A 14847-nucleotide genomic window follows, 5' to 3' on the forward strand; every position below is an offset into this window, starting at 1 on the left:
ATAATTCTTTAGAGACGCTGTTTTAGCGGTTATTCTTTTCACTATCGTTGATTGTTTTGACTTTGACATCACCACGCAAAGTAACCTAGCCTATGTATACGACATATTCCAACATGTCTTTAAAGACTCTTTGCTGTCTTTATTGAGGATTTAACTACTTTGAAATCGAACGTTTGGAAAGACTGACATTGGAAAATGTCGTCTCCAGAATCGGGAAGTGGAAAGGAGGCTGCTGAAGGCTACAAGACCCCCGGACTTAGAGGGGCGAAGACAACCACGCTTTTCCGAGCTGTCAACCCTGAGTTATTCATCAAACCGGTAATGGCTCATTAAATCTCAGAACTAGAGTGGTGAACAGCAAATGTATTAACAGTGAGTAGTGCTGTGTGAAATGTATTTAACTCTTTCACTTATTGTTTTGCAGAACAAACCTATGATGGCTTTTGGGCTTGTGACAATCACCTTGTGCGTGGGGTATCTGGGTTACCTGAACGCGATCAAAGAAAACGACCAACAGTTGTATGAAGCCGTCGACAGTGAAGGAGACCGATACATGAGGAGAAAGACTTCTAAATGGGACTGATCATGTAGGCTATGATCTGAATACTAAAATTACTTTTGTTTTAAGAAAGTAGGTGGATGATTAAAACATGTTCAACATTTTTTTTTGTCTTTTTACTATTAGGCCTACTGAATTTGTAAAGTTGGTTTATGGGAAATAGCGTCAATGCGAAAGTGGCGTTCTAAACGACATCACAAAGAACTGCTTTTGCTAGCACGCAACTTGAAAGTGTAAACTTTAGGCTATTTTATTATTTAAAGAAAGCTAAGCCTCAGGTTTGATAGTCAGGTTGTAGCTTGTAAGACAAGATCTCATCCCTTGGGGGTTCAGTTAATTGTGTTTATTTTTGGCCCTTGAAATGAACCGACTCAAAGAACACGAACAGCCCAAGTTGGGATCCAAAAAACAATCACGAAATCCATCCTCTGTGCTACAAGGATGCAATAAACATCCCGCAAGAAAACAAGAACCGACGCAGCGAGCTCTCGTAGGCCTATCCTATGAAGGCGCGATGATAAACCTGAAAAAGTTCAGTACGCACTCCAACATTGTTGGTATGTATGTCGATGAGATTGAGAATATTGCGAAGCTGTAATAATGAATGGAAAAGTCATCTTCAATCACCGAATTACAGATATAGGAGAAAGCATACACCAGTACTACGTCACAGAATTTCAGAAAGAGAAGGATGAGTGTATTCAAGCTGCCACAGAGGAGGCCTGGACCAAGGTAAACTCACATTATACAGTAGGTCTACATGGCACATGTGGTCCAAACATGTTGGTTGTTTGATACTTTCCAACTTACAGGTGTATACATTATCTTAATGGGAACAGTACCCAGTCATGTATTGCGTTTATTGAGATGTAAAAAAATGTTCAGGCAGATCTGGAGATAGAGAAAATGGTGTTACAGACAATTAAATTTGCCAGGAAGGAGAGAGATGTCTTGAAAAAGAGAGCTGAAAATGCATGTGCTTATATACAGGTAGGTTGAGACTCAAAATTACAATCTGCAAGATATGCAAATGCAAATAACTAATTTAGTGTCCACAAGATGATCATGTTTTAATAAAAACTAGTCTATACTGTGGTTTCCATCGGTTTCCTTTTTTTTGGGGGGGGGGGGGGGAGGATATGCTTAGGATGATCAACTGTTTCTTAGTTTTAGTATAGATCATAAAACAAATGTTTTCTTCATCTTTCAACTGTGCATGATGATATAACCATAATCATGCAGGTGACTTTGGCTGAATATGACATGAAAGTAAAGAGAAAGGTCATGTCTGACATTGAGAAATTGCGCAAGCGTAATGAGGAAAGGTATTCTCAGGAGATCCGTGTGGCAGTTGAGAAGATTGCCCATCGAAAAGCTAGCAGTGAAGTTCTGGCTAAAAGAAAGGACAAAAATTTAAACACACAAACTGCCACAATCCTTGAGAGGTCAGTGGTCACACAAGGTTAATCAGTCTGTTTTCAAATCAGGTTCTGGTGCTCATGGGCCTTTTAACTGTCCACGATCACTCTCTTTTGATTATTCTCAAGGGACTTTATGCTACAACCACAGCATGCCAAGACTGTTGCCAACCAAAAGAAGGATGAAATTCTGGAAAAGGTGAAAGCAGTGATGGCATCCAGCATAGCTGGCAACATTGAGAAAACACAAAAGGAGGAGCAGAAAATTGCTCAGCAGAACTTAAATATGGTGGAAAAGAAATACAAGGCAGAGCTGACGGCTCTAAAGGAGAGGACACGAGAGCTGGAGGCCGTTGTGGACAAGACTGCTCGAGATCTGCAAACTGCCATCGCAGATAAGCAGGTTTATGTGGATGACCTGGAGGAAACCAGAGCAGCATTTCTGAATTTCATCAATCTTCAATTTAAAGACTTAAGGCCTGATCAAGCTGACTTCATACTCCCACCAAAGAAAACTGACAGGAAGTGAGTGAAGACTTGGAACTCTGCCTAGCAGGCGAATAAATCAATCCATGTAATTGCATTAAATGTAGCTTTTTCTATATATATAGCTTTAACAAAACTCAAGGGAAGAAGGCCTTTAACTTCATAGAAATTCTTTATTATGTTATGGACAGTAGTAAATAATTTCAAGCCACTTCTTAAACAGGTAGGCGTTCACCCATGTCTGTCACGTCCTTTCCCCGCCCTCTTCGATATTATAAATGAGGTCTCCGCGAATGGTTGAATGGATCTGCTCAGCCGTGTGATGCTCTTCGGAATGGATACAACATGGCGGAAAGATGTGATCGGCTGTCCCACGTCTCGTTTCTTAACCGCACCAAACTAGAGACATGTTCTGGGGCTAGATTTTGTTTGGCAACGCGAGGGGATTGTTTCCAAATTGCTTGTTGTATTTCGACGGAAAAAGGGGAGCTCGACAGCTGAGATCCCAGGATGAGCCGCAACGCAACAGGTAAGACAAGTGCAGCGCATGTTAGAAATTAAACTCTTTTTTAGTGTTGTAAATTCTGTCTCGTGCTGCCTAATTAGTTTCTCTGCATATGCAGCGTGAACAATAACAATTAATCTCACAACTTGCAACCATTCATGTGCAACATAGGTTTGTTCTAGTGACTAGAGGTGCAGAAGGAAATTGAGGAATTTAATGTTTGGACCGGTTCCTCCAGTAGATGGGGGAGGGAAACTTGAAATAGTTCTCACATTTCAAGCATGTTTTTAATGTAAATGGTCGTTTCCCACAAAATCCTTTCAGAATTCCAAGGGTCCTCCCCCTCCTTACAGTTGCCTGGTGATCATGTGTTGAACTCGGGAGCAGTGGTGTACCCTGGTAAAACTACCACAATTCAATTTGAATTCAGAATGACAAAAGTGCCACTTTACCACGACATGGTCAGTCAAGTCTCTTTTCTGCTTTTGACAGGTGCCTTTGACCAACATGGATGTCCTTTAGTTATATTCCCAGTGGATGCTCATGGCAAATTAACATCAGAAATAACCAAAGAAGAAGTAGTTGACTTCATAAACTACTTTCTTTGTTTGCACAAGTATGTAATGGTAAACGGCAACAACAACAAAAGAATTACACCGTTAAACTTGACGTCTAGCCCTCCTAATTGTACCTTGTCATTGATAGTAAAAAACAGGAGAAGGAAAGCTTGATTGCGCTCGTGGCTGATTTAAGACAAGCCTCTCCGACCACTACAAGGTTTATCGCTGATACACTGCGTCTACTTGAGGTAACTATTGTCTGATGAAGAGTTTGACAGTTAGAATTTCAGTTAATCCCTTTAGTAGAAAGGTATATCATATTGTTTATTTTGTGAGAATGTGAGAACAATTCAGCTGTTTAAAATTCTGAAATGTATTACTCAGTTGGTTAGCAATAGAATAAGAGTTTAAAGTTACAAGAAATAGAAAAGAATTCAAACATGTTATTTTTGCTCAACCCCATGATTGTTCTTCATGCCAGGACTAATGTTATTATGTAACTTGATTTGACCAAGTCCTCATGTCTGGGGTGGGTCATCTGGCCACAATGCAAAGTGCGTCACTTCCTTGACGGCTTGTCAGACTGGAATTCTTCTTGAGGCCAAAATATGGAGAGGTGGTGGGAGTGAATCACATGCATGCTGGATCAGATGGTCTCGATCACAGAGAAGCTCCAGTGAATCTGAGTTTCTTAGTATTTAGTAGTCCTATTCCTTTACGCATGCATGTACACAACTCGGATTGAAGAATCCACAGAATCCTTTCATATTGATTTTAGATCATATATATATAAAAAATAAACATCACTTGCGGTGACGGTGAATCTGACTTTTATTCTCATTATTACTCACAAATGGAACTCAAGTTAAATAAATGTTTTTTTTTTGTTTGTTTTTTACAAATAGACTTTTGGGGGTTTTCAGTGGTTAAATCGATGCCATTTCTCTCCTCTCTTAGCTGCACAGTAGGACGGTTCAGACTGTCTACATAGTTCAACCAAAAAAGAAGGATGTCCTCAAACTGTTGCTGAAACTGCTGATGCCATCCAAAGGTCATGTGGCTCCATTCAAGGTACAAAAGGGAACCGATTAAAATAGTTGGTTTGAATTGAAACTAAACCCAAATGTAACATTTTGCATGCAGCCCAGAGTATGTAATGATCTTCCTACCAACAGAGAGTTCTGCTAAAGGAAGTCTTCGAACTTTCCAACTACATCGACAGAAGCCAGTTGACTGCATCTTTAGGAGGCTACCTTGTTTACTGTCACCAAAGTTGGGTTACGTTCATTAAGGTATAACAGACATTTTTTACAGACATTAATTCACTGAATTACATTGTCACTGACACTGTCTTTTAGAATGAATGCTTTCAGGACAATGCTTGTCTTTGTATCCAGGAATGCATTTATGCTATGTTACTGTCATCGGTCTTGGGTGTGCACATGCATATTTACGAGTAGTTTGATCTTCTGAGAAGGAGAGTAGTGTTTGCTGCTGGGGGCTTGGCAAGTAGATTAGCAGAGGTCTCATGATAGGGCTTAACACACACCAGCATTGTCCTCGTCGATGCTAGATGGAGACCCCAGAAGTTGATTTTCTGCTCATCTGACGGTTGAAATGCATTAGAACTGCTCTCTCAAACGGTCGGCCTCCTAATCTTGCTCTTGCAAACATTCACTTCAGTTAATTAATCTGTCTGGAAAACGTGTGCAGTGATTGTACTGTCATCGGGAGAGAGACATTTCATTTGTGATCCATTCATGAGTTTCAGTGACGCGGCCCAAGAGCTATTGTTTGTTACCTTGGTGAAGGCTGCACGAATGCAGAGGGCAATCAGCTGACCTCATTAGCAAATGAAAGGCAGCCCCTCTCAGTAGTTCATCATATTCAGTCGTATGGGCATTCATCCATGTTGATGGTTAATCTGTGTGAACAGCCTTTTTTTGGACATGTCGGATGCTAATATGAATGTGCTTTTAAAAAACTGTTGGCAAAGCCTTAGTTTGAAAGGTATACATCTGTTGCGTAATTTGTCGGCACAAGTGCAGCCTTTACAGGTTTTTTGTTGTTGTTGTGAATGGTGTAACGATATCATTTGCATTCAGATTTAATCTAACTTTCTAATTGGGCTTTTGAAATTGCAGGAGATTGATGCTTTTGTCCAGGGGTTCCTTCTGGTGGTGCAAAGACTCCCTTCCTGTATCTCTACCCTGCAGAGCCTCTGCAGACAGCTTGTGCCCTCTACATACGATGAGCTGACAGATTTCTGTTCCACCAACGAGGCAACGTTTGAGCGTCTGAGAAGGTAGAGGTGGTCCGCCATTAGTTTGATAAAACGTATGCTTTCCTCTTGGACCACGCAGATTACAAGGAAAGATTTCCTTACATTTACATTACATTTTGTCATTTAGCAGACGCTCTTATCCAGAGCGACTTACAGTAAGTACAGGGACATTCCCCCGAGGCAAGTAGGGTGAAGTGCCTTGCCCAAGGACACACTGACTCCCACGATTTCCTTAACTGTGATTTCAGGGAGCTAGGCCTGGATGAGTTGCTGAGGCGTTGTGAGTGTGTCGTGGAGAAACTGCGCTACCCTGAAAATGATCCCTGCTATCAAGCCATGGCTGGGACCGCACTCTTCACACACACCGCCTTTGACATGCTACAGAACTACAGCCGGTACTGAGTGACAAATCCCCAACTCTGAAACGTGCTCTCTAATCCTTTATGCTAGCCTTGAGCACAGCACAGATATTGTCCTGTTTCACAAAAGCTTACTATGACGAGTCTTCCCTGTGCATTCATGTTCTGTTGCTTTCTGTTTTGAAAGGATAACCGCCGCTGTGGAGAAAATCGAGTTGCTGTGGCAACAGGCTTTTTCTAAGGCTCACGTTCAGCTGCGGGTCTTACAACTCTGCCAACAGGCCCAGCAGGTAGGTCACTAGATGTCAGTTTCTTCTGATTCTCATCCAGTCCTTTTTGTATCGTTTCCTTTTGCTAACATTTCTTCACTTTACAGATAACCCAACAAATGAAAAGCCTTCAGGAGGAGAAACTCCAGCCTTACAGAATAGAGATAGCCAAAGACTCCAGAAAAGCAGAGATGTTGACGTCAGCGTTTGAAACCTCCATCTATACCCCTGCAATGGTAGATATTCTGTTTTACATCTTGACTATGAGAAATACAAAGTACAAGCAGTGTTATTGTCTAGAATAGAACCTTCATAGTGGTGTGGTGTCGTTGCCAGGCGCTGGTACGCTGTGCAGAGGATGTGATTCATACGTTAGTCGAGTCATTGCCACATGGGGACGCCCAGGGTAGTGAGCAGTGGGTGCAGGACCTGGACAGGCTGAAGGAAAACTTGCTCTCCTCTGTAGAGCTCCCCCATCAAACCCTAAGAGCGGTCTCAGACTTCTACCATTACTACAACAAAGTAGGTGTTGTAAGTCATGGATGCCATTGATGGAGCTGGCTTGTTTAAAAGTATGCCATATTTTTGGGGCTCAAATATATCTATCTATTTCGCTACAGTCCAGCAGCTGGTACAACATTGTCCTCCGTGAGAACTTTCTCCAAGACCTTCTGTGGGGTGTGAGCACTGATAGTCTTCAGGCACTGCACCATCCTCAGGGTGTAAACGCTGGTGTCCCCTCATGGAGGCAGTCGGTCGGCCAATTCCTGGCGAAGAATCCCTCCCCAGATATGGCTGAGCTGGTTCAGCTGGCGCACCTTGCCAACGTCATCCCAGATGATTCCCTTCAGAGAGTTGGGAAGCAGCTGTCACAACGGTGAATTTTAAACCCTAATTTCATTTTGTGAAGTCATACCAGTAGATAAATTGTTTCTTCTCGTGCTGAAGACTCTTTGGTTTTAACCTGTTCATTGTAAACCTAACCCTTCCAGGTGCATGACCCTTAGAACACTTCTAACCGCTCCAGGAACTGTACCTATAAATGACCTACAGTTGGCACTGCAGTGGCAGTATGAGTTAAGGACAATTGAAACACCACATGGATTCCACACCGACCCGGCCTTAGACAGGATGCCTGAGGACCTTAAGAACAGGCAGGGTGGTGCATCTGGCCTCCCTGGGAAACCTAATCCTAAATTGGACCAACAAGCCAAGGAGGCTGTGCACAGCCATGGCTCGTTCTCCAACCTCACCAAGTGGGCACCAGGAAAGATGCCAGCCCACCAGCCACCTCTGGGTGGTGTAGCTCAGGCTAGCACGGTCCCTGGGGTGGTGTCTGCTACCGGGAAGCCTCCGTCCCTCAGCTCGTTTGACTCTGGCTTCGACGGTGCAGGAAGCAGTCATCTGGAAGGTGGGGGAGGGAGGGAAGGATGGGATGGGCTGTCCAGGTTAACCAGCACCAGAGACTCCTTCAGGCCCGTCAGCAGGCAGCCGCAGATCCACGAGGAGAACATCTCCAGTGTTTCTGACTCTGAGGATCGGAGGGAGGAGTTCGACTTCGGGTCTGTGGGGAACACCTCCAGGGCTAGCATCCAGATCATCCCCAAGGTGACAGTGGACTCCCTGAACTTTGAGATCAAGGTGAAGCGATCTGCCACACTCCCCCAGAACCCCTGGTTGAGCCTCCCTACCGAGGACCTGGAGAAATCCTACACCGTCACCATCACGCAGAACCCACCAGCACAGCAGAACCCACCAGCACAGCAGAACCCACCAGCACAGCAGAGAGACCCCAAAAGTCCGGACTCCCTGGAGCGGTCGCATCACTCCGACCAATCCAGCAGGTCTCGAGACCAGCCCACGCAGACCGAGATGCCAGAGGGTCGGGCTGAGCCTGATGTGAAGGCGCAGGAGAGCTTCGACGACCAGGGACTGAGCCCCATAAGGAAGCTCCTCTCCAGTACAATCACAGATGCCAGAGAGAGATCCCACTGCTCTACTGAGGGTGTCCCCACTCTCCTCTGGGATTCCTATGATTTCCACAACCAGGACACCTGTGAAAGGTAATTTACATTTACATTACATTTATTCATTTAGCAGATGCTTTTATCCAAAGCGACTTCCAAGAGTTTTAAAAAAAGTGCATAGGTCACTGATCATAACAACCAAAAACATTGTGGGTAGCCAAAACATGAAGCTTACATTGTGAAAAGCAAATAAGTGCCAATGGGAAGAAACATAAGAGCAAGTAGTTAAACAAATTAAAATTAAACAACATGAACCTCAAAAGTGCAAGCGTACCTGTAGGAAAGCAAGCAACAATCATATATAATTCACAGCGAGTACAAGTAGTTACTGGCTGAAGTAATGCAGCCAGTTAGCTTAATGCACTGACAGCATTGCTGACTACTTATTTTGATGTTGCCAGTGTGATTTGATTCTCTGTCCTCCCAAGAAATGATTGTATACACTGTGGCCACCTTCCCTGAAGAGTGGAGGCTGTTATAGCTGCAAAGGGAGAACCAACTCCATATTAATGCCTATGGGTTAGAATAGGATGTCATAAATGCTCCTGTAGGGGTAACGTGTAGGTGTCCAAATACTTTTGTCTGTATAGTGTGTGTGTGTGTGTGTATATATATTGTATTGATGTTTTTTGGGATAACCAGCTCTGTGAGAGAAGTCTCCCTGAGAGACTGGGATCTGAAGGAGCAGGATGGTCTGAGGGAGGTTGAGGAGATCCTGGTCCGGGCAGCTGGGATACTGGAGGCAAGTTTACACTTATATTCACCGCTCGAGACGTTTTAATTTGGGGAAATCTTATCATCAATTTTGTCTGTTTATGCCCTTTACTTACAGTTCTTGTTTTATCTTGATATTTCTACGTACTATGTTTATTGTTGTGCACCAACCTTCCAAAGCTAATTCCTTGTATGTGTAAACTTGGCAATGAACCGGATTCTGATTTGTTGCCCTCATACAACAGTGGTTTATGTTACCAAACTGCAACACTTTCTCAACTTGCCAAGTTACCATAATAATCACCAGCTTGTTTACTTGGTTCTACAGGAGGAAGAAAATGTGCTGGCACAGGAGGAGATGTTGACTGTTCTCATGAAGACCGAAACCCCAAGCAAACAGTGGCTGTTATGGAACAGGGCAGACCAGCTTAGTGTGGTATGTTGTGTTCCTGATTTATACAGTAGACCTTGTACTATTAAGCTGCTGGCTAGCCACAAACAGTGATCCACTATTCTTACATTGCAAATTAGATTCTATGAATTCGATTTGGACTTTCCCTCAATTAAATTCTACACTGCATGACAAACAACCGATTGTTTTTCTCTTGAGGGTTCTATGTCTTTCAATAAAAAGATGCGGCTGAAACATGTTTTAGTGTAGAACTAGTAAGTAATAAATAAACTGATAAACGGTAATGAATGTCAATTTTACTGCTCTGTTTCAGGGAGGGTTAAATCAGTTTTCATCATCTTTGCAGATGTCCTCTTGTGACTTGGTTGAGGCAGGTGTCCTTGGCCTTGAAGATGGGCTCACTGTCGAAGGCACAGAGAGTTTGTCAGAAAGTGCATCATTCGAGGTCACACGTGGACCCGTGGACTCCGATGACTGCCTGACCGAGGCTGGGGGCGTGGCCTCTGGCTGCAGGGAGGAGCTTCTGAAAGAGCTGAGGGAACTACACGTCCTGGACGAGCTCATCATGGAGGAGAACGTCAAGATCCACAAGCTGAGACGGCACGAGGAGGAACGCCTCGACAAGAAGCCCGCGGTGTCCATGGGCCCTCGAAGGACAAGTAAGGAGAGGCAGATGTTCCAGTTGGAACTACAGAGGGAGAAGAAGGAGGTGGAAAGACTGGAGATGAGCCTTGATAACGGGACCACGAGGTGTAAACTCAGAAAGCAGCTAAGCAGAACCAGGAAAGTTGTGAAATGCTCCGTGATGGAGAGGACTTCCAAACTTGAATACCTGGAGGACAGTGCCCTCTGTGAAGAGCTGATCTCAGGCAGAAAGAGGCCCTGCAACACACAGCTCTTGACCAAAATGCCTCCAAACGCCAATGCATCCAACACTGACGCAGTCTCGTTTTCAGAGTCCGTCACTAAACAGCCTGTATTACAAGACTCTGTTTCACCCCTAGATTCTCCTGGCATCTACACCAACTTAAGTATTTATGATTCCCTTGGCCATGTTGCGGTTTCTAGTTTGCAACAACTTGTCCTAGCCTCACGACAGACCACCCCTGATTCTAGGGAGGAAGTTGGAATCCAGCCTCATTCCAGATTCAGGGAAACTGTGGAAAGTCACAAACCAGAGGATTCGTCAAAACCTGAACCAAAACCAGATTATGGTGCTTTTGATCCAGGTGGCAGCTCTGATAACCCACCTGTGCCTAAACCAAGGAGGACACAGCCTCCTGTCCATGATGCCTCAACAGAACCAGTTCACCTGATGGATCAGGGACCTGGACCACCAGGAACCCAAATGCTGGACACTCCCCCAATGCCTAAAGAGCGAAAAACTAAGCCTCCAGCCCCATGCGACGTGCACATTCTCAATGCTGATGTGAACGAGCACACCAATAATAACAATAACAACAAGCCCATCAGAGATCAACAGTTGTTAAAATGCGCCGCCCCTCACAAGCCCAGTTCACATGTCCCCCAAGACGATCCCGTAACATCCGCACTCACCCAGGTTTCTTCTCAAGGCTTGCAGATACAGACCGACTTGCATGTTTCCCAATACTCTGAAATTGAAGGTGTAGAATTCCGTTTAAAAGTAAGTGAACCACCTCCGGAAGTGTTCCCTGACCCATGTGAACCAGTAGGAGTTGAAGTACCTTGTGCAGATATCCCTGATGGCTTTCAGAGGTGTGGGACTGGCACAGGATCCTTCTCAAGATCCCTCCAACAGCCATCTATCCATATTGGCACCAGAGAGGTACAACACTTACCTGTAGTTGTTACTAATAAACCTGAACTTTAAACTTGAAAACAAATTGAATAGGAATGGTTCAATTTTTAACCTTTCTCTTGCAGATGATGAATTATAAGACTCCTATCGTGTTGGATACAGGTTCTGGTTTGATGAAAGCTGGCTTTGCTGATCAGGACCTTCCATCTACAATTTTCCCAACAATTATTGGGCTGCCCAAGTATGAGGTAACCTATGTGGTTGATGAGAACTGATGCACACATGCATGCTGTACTTGCATAATCTTCATTTATTTAGATTCTTTGCTTGCAGGAAATAATGAATGGCAACTTTGAACGGGAGACCTACATTGGACATGAGGCTCAACACATGAGAGGAGTTCTGACACTGAAGTACCCCATGAAAAATGGAATAATTAGCAACTGGGATGACATGGAAAAGGTTTGTGAGGTTTAAATGTCAGAAGATGCCGCAGCACTCTGGAATGCGTTTACCTCACTGCTCAAATCGTCTGTTTTCAGATTTGGCACCACATGTTCCAGCGGCTTGGAGTGGAGCCTGATGAGCACCCTGTTCTTCTGACGGAGGCGGCGATGAACCCTCGGGATAACCGTCAGCGGATGGTGGAGCTTATGTTTGAGAGTTTCAATGTTCCTCTCACCTACGTGGCCATGCAGGCGGTGCTAGCGCTCTATGCTGCAGGGAGATCAACAGGTAAAGCACCTGTACTCATATAGGTGAACCATATATATTTTTTTTTATAAACCATTAAAAGATTGGATGGGAGGACAAGTGATTCAGGAATAAGATATTCAGTTGTCTGTGTTATGAATGGTAATATTGTCAGTTATGAAGTGAGCTCTTTTCATAGGTGTGGTGTTTGACTCTGGGGATGGAGTGAGTCATAGTGTGCCTGTGTTTGAGGGGTACTGCCTTCCCCATGCTATCCAGCGCTTCACCATGGCAGGATATGATGTCACAATGCATCTCAAAAAGGTATTTAATCGTCAAATGAGCATTTTAAAGTGTGCGATCAGACGTGATTTCAACTTGTGCTTTTTTCCTGTGTCTTAGCTCCTCCAGGAACAAGGGGTGTGCATGCGCACCTCTGCAGAGCTCGAGATAGCGCGGGAGATGAAGGAGAAGTGCTGCTGTGTGGCTCAAGACTATGAATCTGAGCTCGCGTGCGGGGGGTCTGCTAGCAGAGAGATGCATTACACCATGCCTGATGGCCAGGTCATCAGTCTCAGCACTGAGAGGGTTAGGTAACGGCCTGCACACTCACCCTAATGAGGACCACAATCTGGTACTCTCCCTTGGAATGTCTGACCTCTGATACTACTTTTAAAGGGCAGAAGCCAGTTTCCTCTTTTTAAAAGTAAACGTTTAACTGCCCCTTTGGATAACCACTAGAGGTCAGTTAAAGCTCTGGGAATATTAATGGCGACATTCTTCGTTCACACACAGGGCACCGGAGATCCTGTTCAAGCCAGAGCTAATTGGACGTGACCATTATGGGATGCATGAAAGCATTTTCAAATCCATCCTTAGCTCTGACCTTGACCTACGGCGAAGTTTCCTGGGAAACATTGTTCTAGCAGGTACGCCAAGTTTGGATAAGTTGGTGCAGAGTTCATGCTGAATCCCATGTCTCGTACATAAGGGTTTATAGGTTTCTCATTTCCTGTGTCCAGGTGGAAATACCTTGCTTGCTGGCTTGCCAGAGAGACTCCAGAAAGAAATCAGAGTCATGGTGCCTTCAGACTTGGGGGAGTGTGTGCGTGTGACCAGCCCTAAGGACAGAGATTTTTCTGTGTGGAGCGGAGGTGCGGTACTGGCCAATTTGCCCTCTTTTGCTTCTGCCTGGATCAGCCAAGAGGAGTATGAGGAATTTGGCCCCCAGATTGTCTTCAGGAAGTGCTTCTGACTGACTTGTATCCAGTGTTTGACTCACGAAGTGTGGACTACTTCTCACAAAGTGCAATATTTATGTCTCTGTGCCACATTTGGGATCGAAGCCTTTTAATATTTTTGTTCGTACATGTCTTGTTTGTGCACAACAAATCCTGGAGAATTTCTTAAGTATTTATATTTGCCATTATCTAGCTAGTGTTAAAAGCTTACCTGCGATGAGGCTTTTCCTTAGTGCAGTTCTCAGTGAGCTTTAGGTTAGTTTGACGATAATACTGAAATACATTTTGTATTCCCGTTTGTGCCACCGACATCAATTTTGTGGAATGGGCACTTTTGCAGCACCTTTTTGGAAGTAGAACGGCTTTAAATTTGTTTTATTCTTGATCAGTACAAAATAAGTAATTTCCATCTATTTTCCTCATTCTATAGTAACCATTTTAGTTCTGTGGAACTGATGGAAACCCTAACTGTGTATATAGTGCTGCAAATGGAATATATTTGTCCGTCCAATGTACAATTTATATATAAATATGTCCCAGTTAGTCGGCTTACATTTAATCATTCTAATATGTAATTAGTGTCCTTGTCTTTTAAGTGTTAACTTGGTGTAAGGTGTCATTGTTTATACCAAGACTTGATCAGATCAAACCAGTGTGTTCCTAGTATCCCTCTTGATACGATGAATAAGTCCTTTTAGGACTGTGTACCTTTTGTGTTAATCCTTGACCTAAATATCAGTGCTAGTAAGGGTTTGTTATACCAGTCAGAAACCACCAGGGCCTGGTAAATGAGGCTGGGTGTATTTATAAATGTTAAGACCTAATGCAGTTGTGGAATGTTTACTGTACATTTCATAATGAGTTTTCAAAGTAAGACTGTAAATCAGTGCACATGCTGGTTCATGTTTTGATTTCCTTTCTCATGTATGGCTTTGAGTTTTGTGCTGCATGCTTTATGTAGTATTTTTTGATTGTGTTGTACATGCATTATTTTCCTTAAGTTGTGATATTTGACAAGTTACTGTAGTGTTGTGTATTGCTTCATTGAACATGTTTTGTACCTCAGGCCATACACCTTTTTAATGACTGCTGTCATTTTGTAGTTGCATAATACCAGCCACTCTATCCTAGGTACCTTGAGCATTTTGTTACTGCAGCATTTGGATAATCCCTATCTCTTTATAACCCTGCCCTGTAGTGTGATGCTTGTTTACAGTATTTGTTTAATGCACTGTTTTGCATGCTGTGTGTTTAGAAGTTTGAACTTTTCTTTTTCTTTGCTACTCTAAAGACATGGGGGTTGGAATGTCAGCTGAATCTCAGGTTTCAAAATTCTGCATGCAATCCCTGAGGGAAGTTAAAATGGCCTTGTGTAAGGGCCCAAACTAGCAAATGTGCGTTGTTGGCCTTTTGATGTTTTTGTAGTGAAGGATTTGAACCAAAAAAATGCTGTACTGAAGTCTTGACACCTAACCAAGTTATGTCTATTTTTTTATAATAAATATTTTATCCGAATTCTACTTTGGCAATGTGTGCATAT

General features: G+C 43.5%; 3 protein-coding genes across 3 annotated transcripts; all 3 read left to right on the plus strand.

The window, feature by feature from the left end:
- The first annotated feature begins 45 nt into the window (after nucleotides 1-45).
- Nucleotides 46-660, plus strand: smim8 (small integral membrane protein 8). Its single transcript, XM_062468489.1, has 2 exons — nucleotides 46-318; nucleotides 425-660. The coding sequence occupies exons 1-2, from the start codon at nucleotides 196-198 to the stop codon at nucleotides 581-583; spliced, it is 282 nt and encodes a 93-aa protein (XP_062324473.1). The 5' UTR covers nucleotides 46-195; the 3' UTR covers nucleotides 584-660.
- A 127-nt stretch (nucleotides 661-787) lies between these two features.
- On the plus strand, nucleotides 788-2506 carry LOC134025157 (uncharacterized protein C6orf163 homolog). Its single transcript, XM_062468045.1, has 4 exons — nucleotides 788-1291; nucleotides 1445-1549; nucleotides 1802-2004; nucleotides 2107-2506. The coding sequence occupies exons 1-4, from the start codon at nucleotides 1160-1162 to the stop codon at nucleotides 2504-2506; spliced, it is 840 nt and encodes a 279-aa protein (XP_062324029.1). The 5' UTR covers nucleotides 788-1159.
- A 255-nt stretch (nucleotides 2507-2761) lies between these two features.
- LOC134025241 (uncharacterized) lies at nucleotides 2762-14821 on the plus strand. The gene is made up of 23 exons (XM_062468137.1): nucleotides 2762-2992; nucleotides 3293-3367; nucleotides 3461-3584; nucleotides 3674-3776; nucleotides 4486-4599; nucleotides 4704-4820; nucleotides 5673-5833; nucleotides 6061-6207; nucleotides 6359-6461; nucleotides 6548-6676; nucleotides 6777-6962; nucleotides 7061-7317; nucleotides 7433-8503; nucleotides 9110-9209; nucleotides 9510-9617; nucleotides 9940-11400; nucleotides 11499-11621; nucleotides 11707-11835; nucleotides 11916-12108; nucleotides 12266-12390; nucleotides 12469-12659; nucleotides 12862-12995; nucleotides 13089-14821. Exons 1-23 carry the CDS (start codon nucleotides 2974-2976, stop codon nucleotides 13319-13321), a joined length of 5403 nt encoding a protein of 1800 aa, XP_062324121.1. The 5' UTR covers nucleotides 2762-2973; the 3' UTR covers nucleotides 13322-14821.
- Nucleotides 14822-14847: the final 26 nt, after the last annotated feature.

Source organism: Osmerus eperlanus, chromosome 8 (genome assembly GCF_963692335.1).
Source record: "Osmerus eperlanus chromosome 8, fOsmEpe2.1, whole genome shotgun sequence".
Lineage (NCBI taxonomy): Eukaryota > Metazoa > Chordata > Actinopteri > Osmeriformes > Osmeridae > Osmerus > Osmerus eperlanus.